At 47.5% G+C, this 19,509-nt stretch overlaps 1 protein-coding gene across 1 annotated transcript in view; it reads left to right on the top strand.

Annotated features, from left to right (window-relative positions):
• The window catches only part of KPNB1 (karyopherin subunit beta 1), a 125,227-nt gene that overhangs the window by 22,307 nt on the left and 83,411 nt on the right, over positions 1–19,509 (top strand). The window contains exons 9-11 of the mRNA XM_063959652.1: positions 13,065–13,166; positions 13,446–13,670; positions 14,296–14,487. Coding sequence (XP_063815722.1) covers positions 13,065–13,166; positions 13,446–13,670; positions 14,296–14,487 — 519 coding nt within the window. The remainder of the gene's footprint in view (positions 1–13,064; positions 13,167–13,445; positions 13,671–14,295; positions 14,488–19,509) is intronic.

Here is a 19,509-nt window from a genome sequence, read left to right as displayed (position 1 = left end):
TGTATGTTGGGTTATACCTTTTTCCTGCTATGTCTGAGGATGACAAGTTCATGCACCACGCAGATCACACTCTGTTGATTATGACTTTCTGAAGACATTTATGAGCAGAAGGGGTTTGGACAAAATGGGCAGTATATGTAGACACTGCTGTATTTGATAAACTTGAATGAGGTGTCTGACATACATCTTACTCTAAAGTCGAGCACAGTGGGTTTGTTTCGCTTTCGTCCGCTAGGGGACACTGGAGATCTTAGACAGCTGGGGTGTGAAGGATGCAGACCGGAGAGCAAAATGTTAAAAAAAAAAAAAATTATGCACAGCTGGCTCTTCCCCCTAATCCCTCCAGTTTAAAAAAAATTGTGCTGGAGGTAGCAGCACAAGACTGGAGCTCTTGCTCCATGAGGAAATTTATTTGTCTTCTTTTTTTTTTTTTTTTACTGTGGCCGATCCAACCTGCTGAAAGGAGGGTGAAGGTTTCCAAGAACTGTACTAACAGTTCCAGTGAGGCAACGATCCTGTTGGAAGGGATCAGTATCTCACTCAGAAGATCTCTGAAGTATAGCATGGGTGAAGTGAGTAATATGGTCTATAGCGGTGGAGAGAGAGCGCAGGCATTCAACAGCTTTCCCCTCCTAATGTTTGTTCTCCCAGCTCAGTAGTAACTAGTCATGGTGGAAGACTGAACAGGGACCCGGCGGCGGGACAGCCCTTGCAGCCAGGGCTCCGGAGTGGTGGGCAGACCGCGTCCAGCAGGGTGGACCGCACACGGGGTCTATGCTGAGGAGCGGACAGCTTGGGAGCCGTGGAGTGTTTATGTATATTAATATTACCGCAGGCGGAGGAGGTTGTCTCGCGGCGGGCGCTCTGAGGTAGGAGCTGAGGGGTTAGTTAATCCCTGCACTGCAAGGGCTACGTTGTGAATAAAAGCGGCCATTTTGTTTTTCCAGGCAGGCGTGCATTTAGAGTAGGCAGTTCACTCTGAAGCGGAGGACTCATTATTTTCTGTCAGAGGCCACAAGGAGCATTGCAGCCAAGACGGAAGTAAAAGCTCATCTGTAGTGACTAGAATACTATGTTTAGCGAGATTTATAAGTGCTCTATGTCAGGATCTGTCTGAAATGAAGTAATTTTATATGGTTTGTTTTTGCTTCCAAAGGACACTGCTGACAGGTCCTGCGGGGGAGGAGCAACAATTTCTCAACCCAGACAACTCAAGCTGTTTCAACAGTTGGTGGTGTGGGGGTTGTAAAAGTCAGGCTGGTTTAAAAAAATAAAAATAAAGTTTGTACTTTTTTAATGTTTAATTTTTAATATAATTCCAGCTGTGTGACTCCCAATCTTCATTGCTACCTATATCCCTACGGTCTTTCTCCTCCTACTCTAATAGAGTGAAAGTACTGCTGATTGGTGTGTTTTAAACATGTCTAAAGCACCAAACAAGACCACAAAAACTTGCTATGTATGTTCAAAATGTGGTAAAAAGAGCACTAATGTTGGCCGCTTCGGGGTGTGAGACACGTTTGGAAATTGACGCTCAACCTGGGAGCAGTGGTCTGTCCGGGTCATGGGGAAAATGCCCATGCAGATATTTCTAAGGAAGGGCAGAATCCCGCAAGCAACATTTACTATGGGCTGCGGGATTTTCCAAAACTATGGAGGAATTCCTTATTAGAATTACTCCTTCCGCACAGGTAGAAAAGAATGTTCGTAAAGTGGTAAAGGGACCCTCCCTCTCATACAGGAAGAGGAGGGTGAGTCCATAGAGGCTATAATTTATGTCAGTCCTCAGGAGGAAGATGCTGAGGAAAAGGGATTAGAATCCCTTATTGAAGAGTTAAAACAGGTCCTTAACTTCAATGAAGAGGAGATTAAGGAACCTGAGGTGTTTGATCTATTTGAGTCTCAGAAACCGCGTACAGCTATTTCCCCCCCCCCCCCCACCCCCGATTCTCCAGGATCAAATGGAAGGAGCCAGATAGACGCTTTCAAATCCCCAAAAAGTTTATGGCTAATTACCCACTTCCCAGGGCTGTCATGTCTAAATGGGAGGTTCCTCTGATTGTGGACGCCTCCCTGGTTAGACTGTCCAAGAATACAATCTTGCCGATACCAAACGTGACTACGCTAAAGGATGTCTGATCGTAAGTTGGATACTGCACTAAAATCTATTTCTCTGACGTCCTAAGTGGATGCTGGGACTCCGTAAGGACCATGGGGAATAGCGGCTCCGCAGGAGACTGGGCACAACTAAAGAAAGCTTTAGGACTACCTGGTGTGCACTGGCTCCTCCCACTATGACCCTCCTCCAGACCTCAGTTAGATTCTTGTGCCCGGCTGAGCTGGATGCACACTAGGGGCTCTCCTGAGCTCCTAGAAAGAAAGTATATTTAGGTTTTTTATCTTACAGTGAGATCTGCTGGCAACAGACTCACTGCAGCGAGGGACTAAGGGGAGAAGAAGCGAACCTACCTAACAGGTGGTAGTTTGGGCTTCTTAGGCTACTGGACACCATTAGCTCCAGAGGGATCGACCGCAGGACCCGACCTTGGTGTTCGTTCCCGGAGCCGCGCCGCCGGTCCCCTTACAGAGCAAGAAGTGTTCCGGAAAATCGGCGGCAGAAGACTTCTGTCTTCAACAAGGTAGCGCACAGCACTGCAGCTGTGCGCCATTGCTCCTTATGCACACCTCACACTCCGGTCACTGATGGGTGCAGGGCGCTGGGGGGGGGGGGGCGCCCTGAGGGCAATATAAGACACCTTGGCTGGCAAATCATCACAATATATAGTCCCAGGGCTATATATGTGATAAATTACCCCTGCCAGAATCCATAAAAAAGCGGGAGAAAAGTCAGCCGAAAAAGGGGCGGGGCTATCTCCCTCAGCACACTGGCGCCATTTTTTCTTCACAGTGCAGCTGGAAGACGGCTCCCAAGGCTCTCCCCTGTAGTTTTCAGGCTCAAAGGGTTAAAAAGAGAGGGGGGGCACTAAATTTTAGGCACAATATATGTATACAAGCAGCTATTGGGGGAAAAATCACTCAGTTATAGTGTTAATCCCTGCATTATATAGCACTCTTGTGTGTGCTGGCATACTCTCTCTCTGTCTCCCCAAAGGACTTTGTGGGGTCCTGTCCTCAGTCAGAGCATTCCCTGTGTGTGTGCGGTGTGTCGGTACGGCTGTGTCGACATGTTGGATGAGGAAGGTTACGTGGAGGCGGAGCAGAGGCCGATAAATGGGATGTCGCCCCCTGTGGGGCCGACACCAGAGTTGATGGATAGCTGGAAGGTATTAATCGACAATGTCAACTCCTTACATAAAAGGCTGGATGACGTAACAGCTGTGGGACAGCCGGCTTCTCAGCACGCGCCTGCCCAGGCGTCTCAAAGGCCATCGGGGGCTCCAAAAAAAAAAAAACGCCCGTTACCTCAGATGGCAGACACAGATGTCGTCACGGAGTCTGACTCCAGTGTCGACGAGGTTGAGATATATACACAATCCACTAGGAACATCCGTTACATGATCTCGGCAATAAAAAATGTGTTACACATTTCTGACATGAACCCAAGTACCACATAAAAGGGGTTTTATTTTTGGGGAGAAAAAGCAGCCAGTGTTTTGTTCCCCCATCAGATGAGTGAATGAAGTGTGTAAAGGAGCGTGGGTTCCCCCGATAAGAAACTGGTAATTTCTAAAAAGTTACTGATGGCGTACCCTTTCCCGCCAGAGGATAGGTCATGTTGGGAGATATCCCCTAGGGTGGATAAGGCGCTCACACGTTTGTCAAAAAAGGTGGCACTGCCGTCTTAGGATACGGCCACCTTGAAGGAGCCTGCTGATGAAAAGCATGAGGCTATCCTGAAGTCTGTATATACACACTCAGGTTCTATACTGAGACCTGCAATTGCCTCAGCAAAAAATAGTGCTGCTGCAGCGTGGTCTGATACCCTGTCAGATAATATTAATACCCTAGACAGGGATAATATTTTGCTAACATAGAGCATATTAAAGACGTTGTCTTATATATGAAGGATGCACAGAGGGATATTTGCCGGCTGGCATCCAGAATTAATGCAATGTCCATTCTGCCAGGAGGGTATTAGAAACCCGGCAGTGGACAGGTGATGCTGCCTTTAAAAGGCACATGGAGATTCTGCCTTATAAGGGTGAGGAATTGTTTGGGGATGGTCTCTGGGACCTCGTATCCACAGCAACAGCTGGGAAGAAATAATTTTACCTCAGGTTTCCTCACAGCCTAAGAAAGCACCGTATTTTCAGGTACAGTCCTTTCTGCTTCAGAAAAGCAAGCGGGTCAAAGGCGCTTCCTTTCTGCACAGAGACAAGGGAAGAAAGAAAAAGCTGCACCAGACAGCCAGTTCCCAGGATCAAAAATCTTCCCCCGCTTCCTCTGAGTCCACCGCATGACGCTGGGGCTCCACAGGTGGAGACAGGTGCGGTGGGGGCGCATCTCGGGAACTTCAGGGACCAGTGGGCTTGCCCACAGGTGGATCCCTAGGTTCTGCAAATAGTATCACAGGGGTACAGGCTGGAGTTCGAGGCGACTCCCCCTCGCCGTTACCTCACATCAGCCTTGCCTGCTGCCCTCGGAGAAAGGTAGTACTGGCGGCAATTCACAAGCTGTACTTCCAGCAGGTGAAATCAAGGTACCCCTCCTTCAACAAGGCCGGGGTTACTATTCCAAAATGTTGTGGTACCGAAACCAGACGGTTCGGTGAGACCCATTCTAAAATTGAAAGCCTTGAACACTTATATACAAAGGTTCAAGTTCAAAATGGAATCGCTCAGGGCGATTATTGCAAGCCTGGAGAATTTCATGGTATCACTGGACATCAAGGATGCTTACCTGCATGTCCCTATTTACCCTCTTCACCAGGAGTACCTCAAAATTGTGGTACAGGATTGTCATTACCAATTCCAGACTTTGCCGTTGGTCTGTCTCCGGCACTGAGGTATTTACCAAGGTAATGGCGGAAATAATTATCCCGTACTTGGACGATCTCCTTATAAAGGCGAGGTCCAGGGAGCAGTTGTTCGTCTGAGTAGCACTATCTCGGGAAGTGCTACAACAGCACGGCTGGATTCTGAATATTCCAAAGTCGCAGCTGGTTCCTACGACGCGTCTACTGTTCCTGGGTATGGTTCTGGACACAGAACAGGATAAAAAGGGTTTCTCCTGGAGGAGAAGTCCAAGGAGTTGTCGTCTCTAGACAGAGACCTCCTAATACAAATACAGGTGTCGGTGCATCAATGCACGCGAGCCCTGGGAAAGATGGTAGCTTCTTACGAAGAAATTCCATTCGCCAGGTCCCATGCAAGGATTTTCCAGTGGGATCTGTTGGACAAGTGGTCCGGGTCGCATCTTCAGATGCATCGGCGGATAACCCTGTCTCCAAGGGCCAGGGTGTCGCTGTTGTGGTGGCTGCAGAGTGCTCATCTTCTAGGGGGCCGCAGATTCGGCATACAGGACTGGGTCCTGGTGACCACGGATGCCAGCCTTCGAGGCTGGGGGGCAGTCACATAGGGAAGAAACTTCCAAGGCTATGGAAAAGTCAGGAGACTTCCCTACACATAAATATTCTGGAACTAAGGGCCATTTACAATGCCCTAAGTCAGGCTAGACCCCTGCTTCAACACCGGCCGGTGCTGATCCAGTCAGACAACATCACGGCGGTCGCTCATGTAAACCGACAGGGCGGCGCAAGAAGCAGGATGGCGATGGCAGAAGCCACAAGGATTCTCCGATGGGCGGAAAATCATGTGTTAGGACTGTCAGCAGTGTTCATTCCCGGAGTGGACAACTGAGAAGCAGACTTTCTCAGAAGACACGACCTCCACCCGGGAGAGTGGGGACTTCATCCAGAAGTCTTCCAGATGATTGTACACCGTTGGGAAAGGCCACAGGTGGACATGATGGAGTCCCGCCTCAACAAAAAGCTACAAAGATATTGCACCTATCAAGGGACCCTCAGGCGATAGCTGTGGACGCTCTGGTAACACTGGGTGTACCAGTCGGTGTATGTGTTCCCTTCTCTGCCTCTCTTACCCAGGGTAATGAGAATAATAAGAAGGAGAGGAGTAAGAACTATACTCATTGTTCCGGGTTGGCCAAGAAGAGCTTGGTAACCAGAACTCCAAGAAATGATCTCCGAGGACCCATGGCCTCTGCCGCTCAGACAGGACCTGCTGCAGCAGGGGGCCTGTCTGTTCCAAGACGTACCGCGGCTGAGTTTGACGGCATGGCGGTTGAACGCCGGATCCTGAAGGAAAAAGGCATTCCGGAGGAAGTTATCCCTACGCTATTTAAAGCTAGGAGAGAAGTGAACGCAAACCATTATCACCACATATGGCGGAAATATGTTGCGTGCTGTGAGGCCAGGAAGGCCCCAAAGGAGAAATTTCAGCTAGGTCGATTTCTGCACTTCCTACAGTCAGGGTGACTATGGGCCTAAAATTGGGTTCCATTAAGGTCCAGATTTCGGCTCTATCGATTTTCTTCCAAAATAGAACTGGCTTCACTGCCTGAAGTTCAGACTTTTGTTAAGGGAGTGCTGCATAGTCAGCCCCCGTTTGTGCCTCCAGTGGCACCGTGGGATCTCAACGTGGTGTTGGATTTCCTGAAGTCGCATTGGGTTGAGCCACTTAAATCCGTGGAGCTATTATACCTCACGTGGAAGTGGTCATGCTGTGGGCCTTGGCGGCGTCCAGGCGTGTATCAGAATTGGCGGCTTTGTCATACAAAAGCCCTTATCTGTATTTTATATGGATAAGGCGGAATTGAGGACTCGTTCCCAATTCCTTCCTAAGGTGGTATCAGTTTTTCATGTGAACCAACCTATTGTGGTGCCTGCGGCTACTTGGGACTTGGAGGATTCCAAGTTACTGGACGTAGTCAGGGCCCTGAAAAGTATATGTTTCCAGGACAGCTGGAGTCAGGAAAACTGACTCGCTATTTCTCCTGTATGCACCCAACAAGCTGGGTGCTCCTGCTTCTAAGCAGACTATTGCTCGCTGGATCTGTAGCACGATTCAACTTGCACATTCTGCGGCTTGACTGCCGCACCCTAAATCTGTAAAGGCCAATACCACGAGGAAAGTGGGCTCTTCTTGGGCGGCTGCGGGGTCTCGGCTTTACAACTTTGCCGAGCTGTTACTTGGTCAGGTTAAAACATTTTTGTAAGAGTCTACAAGTTTGATACCCTGGCTGAGGAGGACCTAGAGTTTGCTCATTCGGTGCTGCAGAGTCATCCGCACTCTCCTGCCCGTTTGGGAGCTTTGGTATAATCCCCATGGTCCTTACGGAGTCTCAGCATCCACTTAGGACGTCAGAGAAAATAAGATTTTACTCACCGGTAAATCTATTTCTCGTAGTCCGTAGTGGATGCTGGGTGCCCATCCCAAGTGCGGATTGTCTGCAATACTTGTTTATAGTTATTGCCTAACTAAAGGGTTATTGTTGAGCCATCTATTGAGAGGCTCAGTTATATTTCATACTGTTAACTGGGTATAGTATCACGAGTTATACGGTGTGATTGGTGTGGCTGGTATGAGTCTTACCCGGGATTCAAAATCCTTCCTTATTGGGTCAGCTCTTCCGGGCACAGTATCCTAACTGAGGTCTGGAGGAGGGTCATAGTGGGAGGAGCCAGTGCACACCAGGTAGTCCTAAAGCTTTCTTTAGTTGTGCCCAGTCTCCTGCGGAGCCGCTATTCCCCATGGTCCTTACGGAGTCCCAGCATCCACTACGGACTGCGAGAAATAGATTTACCGGTGAGTAAAATCTTATTTTTTTGTGTCTACTTGAGCATCACAGCGACCTACAATTATCAGTGCTTGGGTAAATAAGGCTGTTGTAGCATGGGCTGGTCAAATGGTTCAGGCAGTAACGGAAGAGAGAGTTCGACTAGCGGAGCATATCTGGGAGTCAGCCACATTTGCCAAGCTACAAAGGATGCTAGCAGGATAGCATCACGCATTTCGGCTAGATCAGCCAGAGGGATTCTGTGGCTCAGAGAATGGCAAGTGGACTCAGATTCCAAGAAGGCAGTGGAGCTGATCCCCCCCCCCCCCCCCCTTTGTAGGGGAAGCTTTATTTGGACCAGAATTAGATGAGTGGATTTCACAGGCAACAGCACATATACCACATATCCTAGAACCACACCACTGGTCAGAAGAAATTATTCTACTCCGGTGTTCAATTCATTTAGGTCTCATTCCTTTCGAGCTAGAGGAAGAGGTTTTGGCAGTCAAGCTCGTGGAAACGGGCAGAGGCCGTTCCCAGTCCACAACCCGAAAACAGTACTCCAGACCTGCTGACAAGACCGTGGCATGACTGTCTTCCAGCTCACCTTGGGTCTATGGTGGGTGCATGTTTGGAAAGGTTTCGGGACACCTGGGCTGAAACCTCACCAGAAGTCGGGATCAACAATATTGTCTCCCAGGGTTACAAGATGGATTTTCAAACCTTACCTCAGTCAGTTTTTTACAACAGGCCTTCCTCTGTGCTCTCAAAGAGAGGGCATTAGGCACGGCTATTCAAAAGTTACTTCAAACGGAAGTCATTATGCCTGTCCCGACTTCTCAAACAGGAACGGGATTTTATTCAAATCTTTTTGTAGTGCCAAAACCGGATGGGTCTATCAGGCCAATCCTCAATTTAAAGGTGTTGAACCAATTCCTGACTATTGATTCCATCTTGAATCTGTAAACCGTAATTGGGACTGGCGCAAAGAGAGTTCATGGTGTCGGACATAAATGATTCAGAACTCCATGTCCCATTTTGAACCCCTCACAAAGCCTATTTACGGTTTGCAGTGGGAAAGACTCATTACCAGTTCAGAGCTGTACCGTTCGGCGTATCATCAGCCCCGAGAGTCTTCACAAAGATCATGGTAGCAAAATTTAGATAGTTAGGGGTAACGATAATACTGTATCTGGATGACCTTCTTATGAAGGCCACCTCTCAGGACCAGTTGATCCAGGATGTTCAGATCACCCATCAATTTCTGATCCGACACAGCTGGATGGTGAATTAAAAAAAAACCCCAATCTGCAACCGACGGAGGATTTAATTCCTGGGTCTCATTTTAGATAAGATACATCTGAAGGTTTTTCTTCCAGAAGACCGAAATGGTACGTCTGGTTCTACGGAACCAGATGGTCCCTCTCCATCTTTGTGTACGGCATCTAGGAAGGTGGCAGCATCTTTCGAAGCGATCCAGTACGGCAGACTACATTCCAGACCTTCTCAGCTGAATCTGATTGCTCAGGGGGCAGGCATGCATTTACTTCACCAATGGATTCACTTGTCGCCCCAGGCCAGGACCTTGTTAATTTGGTGGTCGGTCCACAAGAACCTGGCGGCGGCGAAGAGGTTTACGATCTGGGATTGGAAGATTGACAACGGATGTAAGTCTGAGGATGGGAAGCAGTACTGGACAACCATCGGTTTCAGGGAAGATGGTCACCACAAGAGAGCAGTCTACCAATAAATGTTCTGGAGCGAGTAGCCATTTACAATGCACTCCTGATGCATACTTGCCTACCTGACCCTCTCCATGAGGGAGAAAATGCTCTGTTCCTAGACTTTCCTGGTAATGTATGATTGCCATCACCTGTGGTGAGCTAGTTAATTGATAAGAAAGATGTTTCACCACATGTGATGGCAATCGTACATTACCAGAAAGTCTAGGAACAGAGCATTTTCTCCCTCATGGAGAGGGTCAGGTAGGCAAGTATGTCCTGATGGCGGAAGAACTAGTAAGGGCTCAGCATGTGAGTGCAGTCGGACAATGTGACTGCAACTGCATACGTAAATCGCCAGGGAGGAACAAAACGCAATATAATCCTGTCGGCAGTCTTCATTCCAGGAGTGGACAATTGAGAAGCAGACTACCTCAGTTGTCAAGATATGCATCCTGGACAGTGGTGTCTACATCCAAAGATATTCGATATAGTGGTAAGAAGGTGGGGTCTACCGCAGAAAGACCTAATGGCCTTTTGAAACAACCATCAGCTGCCATATGTGGCCAGTACGCGGGATTCAGCAGCAGAGGCAGTGGACACGCTGGCAATTACCTGGACCTACGATCTGGTGTACATCTTCCTGCTGTTTCCTCTGTTACCAAGAGTTTCAAAAAAGGTAACTGGAAAGAGTGTGGGTGATTTTAAGGAAGTCCGTCACGGCGGCACATTAATATAGAATTTGGAAGAAGTACATGGACCGCTGCCAGTCTAGGGGGTGGAACCCCAGAGAGTTACGCCTTACTAGACTGAGGTTTCTCCAAAATGGTTTTGATGACGGTTTGAGATTGGGATCCTTGAAGGTACAGGTCTCTGCGCTCTCGATCCTTTTCCAGCAATGTCTGGCGTCCTTGCAGGAAGTAGACATGTTTTACAGGGTGTGTTGAGAATACAACCACTGTTTCGTCCGCCAATGGCCCCATGGGATGTAAATGTGGTCCTAGAATTTCTGAAATTGTCTGTTTTCGAGCCTTTGGAAAGGGCGGATCTAAAATATTGGATGGCGGTCCTGCTCCTCGCCTTAGCATCCGCAAGGAAGGTTTTAGAGTTAGAGGCCCTGTCATGCAAAAGTCCTTTCTTAAGGGCCCCATACACTAGACCGATAACACCCGGTTTCAGCTCAATTCGGGCATTCGGCCCTATATATTGGGTGAAATCGGGCATTTTCAGTGTGCTTTTCCTCCGATCCGATGCGCGCTCCCGTGTGCATCTGTTCCCCCTAGATCCGACATATCACAAGTGCTGCACTTGTTATGTCTGTTCCCGCAGTAAATGGATGGGAAAGTAAAAGATACATCGTATGCAAAAAAAACTGCATACGATATATCGAATACTATCCTGCCAACGGGGAGGCTGCCAGGAGGTTTGAGGAAATCATATTTGACATGACGGACAGTCATGTTGTATAAGTGTATGGGGTCCTTTAGTTTTTCATGAAGACAGAGCGGAGCACCGTATAAAAGTGGAGTTTTTACCTAAGGTGATTTCGGGGTTTCCGCATAAACCATCCGGTTCCCTCCTTCCAAGGATTGCCTGGGGGGGACATGGCCTTGGACGTAGTCAGAGCCTTACTGGAGTATGTTCAGGCTGTTTCTGTTAGGAAGTCGGATGCTTTGTACTGCATGATGTCCCCAAAAGGGTTGGCTGGATTCTAAACAGACATTGGCCAGATGGATACGACTAACTATCAAACAAGTATATATTGCTTGTGGTAAGAGTTCCTTTTCGTGTAGGTGCTCATACCACCAGGTCAGTGGGAGCTTCGTGGGCTGTGGCTAGAAGTGCTTCCACTACCCAACTTTGCAGAGCCACAACGTGGTCGTCGGCACACGCGTTAACTCGTTTCTACAAGTTTGATACATTTGCACCTAGAGATGCAAAATTTGGACGTTTGGTTCTTCAGGCTTCAGACCGCACTCCCGCCCATGGGAGTATCTTTGGGATGTCCCCAGCTCTCTAAGCTTTCCAGTGTCCCCTAGTGGATTGAAAGAAAAAAGAGGATTTTGGTACTTAACGATAAATCCATTTCTCTGAGTCCACTCTGACACTGGACGCCTGCCTCGGTGCTGTCAGCCTGCTTGTTCTTATAAATTTAGTTCAAACAGCTTGGTTATTGTGTTATTAGTTCTTGGTTGCTGTTTGATATGTTGGTACGGTTGGTTCCTTCCCATATGGCTTTGATCTTTCATGTTCCCTCTTCTCAGTCAATTTTTCAAACTGGAAGGATGGGGGGGGGGGGGGGGTGAAGGGGGAGGAGCCAGCTGTGCATACATTTTTTTTTTTTTTTTAACATTGTGCTACCTCCAGTCTACAGCCTTCACACCCCATCTTTCTAAGATCTCCAGTGTCCCCTTGTGGATTCATAGAAATGGATTTATCGTAAATACCAAAATCCTCTCTTCTATGCAACTGCCTTATTTACTTATGTTCATAAGTGGTGTTATATGGAAACCAGTTGGCATACACTATTGAAAACTATGACTTTATTTATCTGATTTAACAGGATCGCATAGTGGAGGAGATAATGGGGTATATTCAATTTATATCCTGATTTTTTTTTTTTTTTTTTTTTTTTTTGGCTAGCTATTCAATCCCAGCTGTTTTCAGCTACTTTTCCAACAATGCGTGTTTGACTTGTTAACAAGTCGAATCTGCATCCGCAGAAAATGGTCAAACAGCCGCGTTTTTTTACAAACGTGAGGATCAGAGAGTAATTCGCTGATCCACGTGGTTAACGACAGTGCTGGATTTTTTGACAGTCGAAAAATTGGCACTTTGAATAGGTCGACTGTAAGTTCGTCCTAAAAGCGGGCGAAAAGTGCGACACTAATTTAATACCCCCCAATAGATTAGTATTGGTGGTGGGAGAATGTGTCTTAGGACTAATCCAAAGTGATCCGTTTTTGCAATGTACAGCTTACTTGATCATAAATTACTACTATAAAGCCAAGTCGGTAAGGGCAAGCTGGTAAATTACCAGTTAAGATTCATAAAAAAAAAAGTGGGGGAAAAAAGCAGGCTGTATAATATAATTTTATTTTATTATTATTATTATTATTATTTTTTTTTTTTTTTTTTACACATTCAGTACCTTTCACAGTCCTGCTGTTTCCATCTTAGAAATCTCCAGGATAAGACCCTTTCTTACCCTGGATGTTAAGACCTAATACACTCACTGGTCCTCTCCAGGTTGTACTACTGTAACCGCCAGAAGGCAGGTTCAGATACACTATGCCTACAACATTAAGAGTCAGTCCTAGCATCCATATAAAATAGGCTGGTGTATAGTATATCCTATGGAGAACATAAACATATTCTTTTTACAAATACATGCAGTGGAACCTTGAGTGCTGGCAATCATTTGCTACCACTACCCCTCCATAAGAACACCCAAATCAACCTTTGTTTGGGTTTCAGTGACCAAAACAAAATCTAGCTGAAAACCCATGAATTTAACAATTTTATATATATATTTTTTTTTAGATCAGATGACTTCTGTTTTCTAAAACTGTAATGCTCTCTTTTCAGGCTGCTGAGCAGGGGAGACCTCCAGAACACACGAGCAAGTTCTATGCCAAGGGGGCTTTGCAGTACCTTGTCCCCATACTGACACAGACCCTAACGAAACAGGTGAATCAAATTTTAATTTTGGCCATATTTTGTGCGAAAAGTAACTAGAAACTAAATTTCTGTTTGTTTGTTTTTTAGCTTTCATTTTAGCAAGTTTTGTCATACCAAATGTGCTGCGTGTTATGAAGATTCTTCAAACTGATGCCTCTGTAGGCTTCTTATTCTAGTACCACTGTACAGATTGCTGCATGCAGGCACATGAACACAGACAAGTTCTGGGTGCTGCCTATCAGTATGTACTAGTTTCTTTTTTTCTTTTTTTATTCTTTCTGCTACCAGGATGAGAATGACGATGATGATGACTGGAACCCTTGCAAGGCTGCTGGAGTTTGCCTTATGCTACTCGCTACCTGCTGTGAAGATGACATTGTTCCCCATGTGTTGCCATTCATCAAAGAACACATTAAAAACCCAGACTGGCGCTACAGAGACGCTGCTGTAATGGCATTTGGGTGTATCCTGGAGGGACCAGAATCCTGCCAGCTGAAGCCACTAGTCATTCAGGTGAGGGTTTGGCTGTTATTACATTCACATTTACCGCTATGTCTATGGATGACCAGTTCATGCACCACACAGAAAATACTGTGTTGATTATGACTTTCTGAAGACTTTTCAATAGCGGGATCCATTGATTTAAAAACTGTTTGGTTTGCTTGCTGCTTTGTATGCGAATGGAAATTCAGTTTGCCTTATAAAATGTTGGAGAGAAAAAAACCACTCCTCATATGCAGCACTTATAATAGAGGCTGTGTTAGATGGATTGAAACAAGCAGTGTGTCTGCCCAAGTCTGATTCGTCGGTGGATGTGGTTCAGAGTGTTGACATCCCATATGCCAAGTTTTATGTATGATAAACCCTAAAGGCAGCCTAACCTGAGCTGCTGCTGTTCAGTATGTCGACATCTTGAATGTTGGCTTGATGTCCAGCTTGGCATTCTGAATGTCAACCTTTTGACTACATACATCCGTTACATAAATCTTGTCCGTTTGATAAGTGCGATGGATGATGGGCTGGTGGTAGGTAATTGTAACTTGCATTTTGGGTGTAGTGATCAGTAAAGAGTACATTTATTTAGTTATATTTTTGGAAATTGTACTAATTGTCTGAACTCGCTTGTACTTCACAACAGGCAATGCCTACATTGATTGAGCTGATGAAGGATCCCAGTGTAGTTGTGAGGGACACAACTGCTTGGACTGTTGGCCGGATATGTGAACTTCTCCCTGAGGCAGCGATCAATGATGTTTACCTTGTTCCTCTACTGCAGTGCCTCATTGAGGGCTTGGGGGCAGAGCCTAGAGTTGCGTCTAATGTGTGCTGGGTAAGTAGAAGATGGAATCGATGCCTTTTGTGTAGTAGAATGAGAAACATAGAAACATAGAATTTGACGGCAGATAAGAACCACTTGGCCCATCTAGTCTGCACCTTTTTTGTTTTATCATTTAGGCAATCTCAACCCTTTTTTAACCTTAATTCTTTGTAAGGATATTCATATGCCTGTCCCAAGCATGTTTAAATTGCCCTACAGTCTTAGCCTCTACCACCTCTGATGGGAGGCTATTCCACTTATCCACTACCCTTTCTGTGAAGTCATTTTTCCTTAAATTTCCCCTGAACCTCCCCCCCTCCAGTCTCAATGTATGCCCTCGAGTTCTAATACTTCTTTTCCTTTGAAGAATGTTTCCCTCCTGAACTTTAAAACCCTTGATATATTTGAAAGTTTCTATCATGTCCCCCCTTTCCCTTCTCTCCTCCAAACTATATACATGTTAAGATCTTTTCTCTGACGTCCTAATGGATGCTGGGAACTCCGTAAGGACCATGGGGAATAGCGGGCTCCGAAGGAGGCTGGGCACTCTAGAAAGATTTATGACTACCTGGTGTGCACTGGCTCCTCCCACTATGACCCTCCTCCAAGCCTCAGTTAGATTTTGTGCCCGGCCGAGGTTGGATGCACACTAGGGGCTCTCCTGAGCTCTTAGAAAGAAAGATAGACTTAGGTTTTTTATTTTCAGTGAGACCTGCTGGCAACAGGCTCACTGCAGCGAGGGACTAAGGGGAGAAGAAGCGAACTCGCCTGCTTGCAGCCGAATTGGGCTTCTTAAACTACTGGACACCATTAGCTCCAGAGGGATCGACCGCAGGCCCAGTCCTTAGTGTTCGGTCCCGGAGCCGCGCCGCCGTCCCCCTTACAGAGCCAGAAGCAAGAAGAGGTCTGGAAAATCGGCGGCAGAAGACATCAGTCTTCTCCAAGGTAGCGCACAGCACTGCAGCTGTGCGCCATTGCTCCTCACACACACTTCACACTCCGGTCACTGAGAGTGCAGGGCGCTGGGGGGGGGGGGGGGGGGGCGGGCGGGCAGCTGGCGCCATTTCTCCTTCACAGATCCACTGGAAGGAAGCTCCCTGGCTCTCCCCTGCAGTCTACACTACAGAAAAGGGTAAAAAAGAGAGGGGGGGGCACTAAATTTAGGCGCTGTATAGATTATATAGAAAAAGCAGCTATAGGGGACATAACTCAGTTAGTCCCTGCATTATATAGCGCTCTGGTGTGTGCTGGCATACTCTCACTCTGTCCCCCCAAAGGGCTTTTGTGGGTCCTGTCCTCTGTTGGAGCATTCCTTGTGTGTGTGCGGTGTGTCGGTACGGCTGTGTCGACATGTTTGATGAGGATAATGATGTGGAGACGGAGCAGATGCCTTTAGAAGGGATGTCACCCCCTGCGGGGCAGACACCTGAATGGTTGAGCTTATGGAAAGAAATGAGTGCACGTATAGACTCCTTACATAAGAAATTTGACGACATGCCAAATGTGGGACAGCCGACTTCTCAGCTCGTGCCTGTCCAGGCGTCGCACAGGTCATCAGGGGCTCTAAAACGCCCGCTACCTCAGACCGCAGACCCAGATGTCGACACTGATACTGACACCAGTGTCGACGACGAGTCTAATCTGATGCCCACTAAGGCCATTCACTGCATGATTGAGGCAATGAAAGAGGTGTTACACATTTCTGATATAAATACAGGTACCACTAAAAAGGGTATTATGTTTGGGGAGAAAAAACTACCCGTAGTTTTTCCCCCATCAGATGAATTAAATGAAGTGTGTGAAGAAGCGTGGGCTTTCCCTGATAAAAAATTGGTAATTCCTAAGAAGGTACTAATGGCGTTCCCTTTCCCGCCAGAGGATAGGTCACGTTGGGAAACACCTCCTAGGGTGGATAAAGCGCTCACACGTTTGTCAAAAAAGGTGGCACTACCGTCTCCGGATACGGCCGCCCTCAAGGAACCTGCTGATAGAAAGCAGGAGGCGATCCTGAAGTCTGTATATACACACTCAGGCATTATACTTAGGCCAGCTATCGCGTCAGCTTGGATGTGCAGTGCTGCCGCTGCGTGGTCAGATAAACTGTCAGAAAATATTGACACATTAGACAGAGACACGATCCTGTTAACCATAGACCATATAAAAGACTCAGTCTTATATATGAGAGATGCACAGAGGGAAATCTGCCGACTGGCATCTAAAGTTAGTGCATTGTCCATTTCTGCTAGGAGAGGCTTATGGACTCGCCAGTGGACAGGAGATGCAGATTCTAAAAGGCACATGGAAGTGTTGCCATATAAAGGTGAGGAATTATTTGGGGATGGTCTCTCGGACCTAGTTTCCACAGCAACGTCTGGGAAGTCAGCATTTTTACCCCATGTCCCCTCACAGCCTAAGAGGGCGCCGTTTTATCAGGTTCAGTCCTTTCAGACCCAGAAAAACAGGCGTGGAAAAGGCGGGTCTTTTCTATCCAGAGGCAGAGGTAGGGGAAAAAGGCTGCAACAAACAGCAGGTTCCCAGGAGCAAAAGTCCTCCCCCCCGCTGCCAAATCCGCCGCATGATGGTGGGGCTCCACAGGCGGAGCCTGGTACGGTGGGGGGCCGCCTCAAGAATTTCAGCGATCAGTGGGCTCGCTCACAGGTGGATCCCTGGATCCTTCAAATAGTATCTCAGGGGTACAAACTGGAAGTCGAGGCGTCTCCACCCCACTGGTTCCTAAAATCTGCCTTGCCGATTGCTCCCTCAGACAGGGAGGCGGTGCTAGCGGCAATTCACAAGCTGTATTCCCAGCAGGTGATAATCAAGGTACCCCTACTTCAACAAGGCCGGGGTTATTATTCCACACTATTTGTGGTACCGAAACCGGACGGTTCGGTGAGACCCATTTTAAATTTGAAATCCTTGAACACATACATAAAAAAATTCAAGTTCAAGATGGAATCGCTCAGGGCGGTTATTGCGAGCCTGGACGAGGGGGATTACATGGTATCCCTGGACATCAAGGATGCTTACTTGCATGTCCCCATTTACCATCCTCACCAGGAGTACCTCAGATTTGTGGTACAGGATTGCCATTACCAATTCCAGACGCTGCCGTTTGGACTGTCCACGGCACCGAGGGTATTTACCAAGGTGATGGCGGAAATGATGATACTCCTTCGAAAAAAGGGAGTTTTTATTATCCCGTACTTGGACGATCTCCTAATAAAAGCGAGGTCCAAGGAACAGTTGTTGGTGGGAGTAGCACTATCTCAGCTACACCAGCACGGCTGGATTCTGAATATCCCGAAGTCACAGCTGGTTCCGACGACACGGCTACTGTTCCTGGGTATGATTCTGGATACAGTCCAGAAAAGTGTTTCTCCCGGAGGAGAAAGCCAGGGAGTTGTCATCTCTAGTCAGAGACCTCCTGAAACCAAAACAGGTATCAGTGCATCGCTGCACGCGGGTCCTAGGAAAGATGGTGGCTTCTTACGAAGCAATTCCCTTCGGCAGGTTCCATGCCAGAATCTTTCAGTGGGACCTGTTGGACCAGTGGTCCGGATCGCATCTTCAGATGCATCGCTTGATAACCCTGTCTCCAAGAACCAGGGTGTCTCTACTGTGGTGGCTGCAGAGTGCCCATCTTCTAGAGGGCCGCAGGTTCGGCATACAGGACTGGGTCCTGGTGACCACGGATGCCAGCCTTCGAGGCTGGGGGGCAGTCACACAGGGAAGAAACTTCCAAGGACTATGGTCGAGTCAGGAGACTTCCCTTCACATAAATATTCTGGAACTAAGGGCCATCTACAATGCCCTAAGTCAAGCAAAATCCCTGCTCCTACAACAGCCGGTGCTGATTTAGTCAGACAACATCACTGCAGTCGCCCATGTAAATCGACAGGGTGGCACAAGAAGCAGGATGGCGATGGCAGAAGCCACAAGAATTCTCCGATGGGCGGAGAATCATGTACTAGCACTTTCAGCAGTGTTCATTCCGGGAGTGGACAACTGGGAAGCAGACTTCCTCAGCAGACACGACCTCCACCCGGGAGAGTGGGGACTTCATCCAGAAGTCTTCCAGATGCTGGTAAACCGTTGGGAAAAACCACAGGTGGACATGATGGCGTCCCGCCTCAACAAAAAGTTAAAAAGATATTGCGCCAGGTCAAGGGACCCTCAGGCGGTAGCTGTGGACGCTCTAGTGACACCGTGGGTGTACCAGTCGGTTTATGTGTTCCCTCCTGCCTCTCATACCAAAGGTATTGAGAATAAGAAAGCGAGGAGAAAACACCATTCTCGTGGTTCCGGATTGGCCGAGACGAGCGTGGTACCCGGAACTTCAAGAGATGCTCTCAGAGGACCCGTGGCCTCTACCGCTCAGACAGGACCTGCTACAGCAGGGGCCCTGTCTGTTCCAAGACTTACCGCGGCTGCGTTTGACGGCATGGTGGTTGAACACCGGATCCTAAAGGAAAAGGGTATTCCGGAAGAAGTCATTCCTACGCTTATTAAGGCAAGGAAAGATGTTACGGCAAAGCATTATCACCGCATATGGCGGAAATATGTTGCATGGTGCGAGGCCAAAAAGGCCCCAACAGAGGAATTTCAACTAGGTCGATTTCTGCATTTCCTGCAAGCAGGACTAAATATGGGCCTAAAACTAGGCTCCATTAAAGTACAGATCTCGGCTCTGTCGATTTTTCTTTCAAAAAGAACTAGCTTCAGTACCTGAAGTTCAGACATTTGTGAAAGGAGTGCTGCATATTCAGCCCCCATTTGTGCCTCCTGTGGCACCTTGGGATCTCAACGTGATGTTGAGTTTCTTAAAATCACATTGGTTTGAGCCACTAAAAACCGTGGATCTGAAATATCTCACGTGGAAAGTGGTCATGTTATTGGCCTTGGCTTCAGCCAGGCGAGTGTCAGAATTGGCGGCTTTATCTTGTAAAAGCCCTTATCTGATTTTCCATATGGATAGGGCAGAATTGAGGACTCGTCCCCAATTTCTCCCTAAGGTGGTGTCAGCGTTTCACC

This window comes from Pseudophryne corroboree, chromosome 3 (genome assembly GCF_028390025.1).
Source record: "Pseudophryne corroboree isolate aPseCor3 chromosome 3, aPseCor3.hap2, whole genome shotgun sequence".
Lineage (NCBI taxonomy): Eukaryota > Metazoa > Chordata > Amphibia > Anura > Myobatrachidae > Pseudophryne > Pseudophryne corroboree.
The sequence above is the reverse complement of the archived record's forward strand: the minus strand, read 5'-3'. Positions and strand labels throughout refer to the sequence as shown.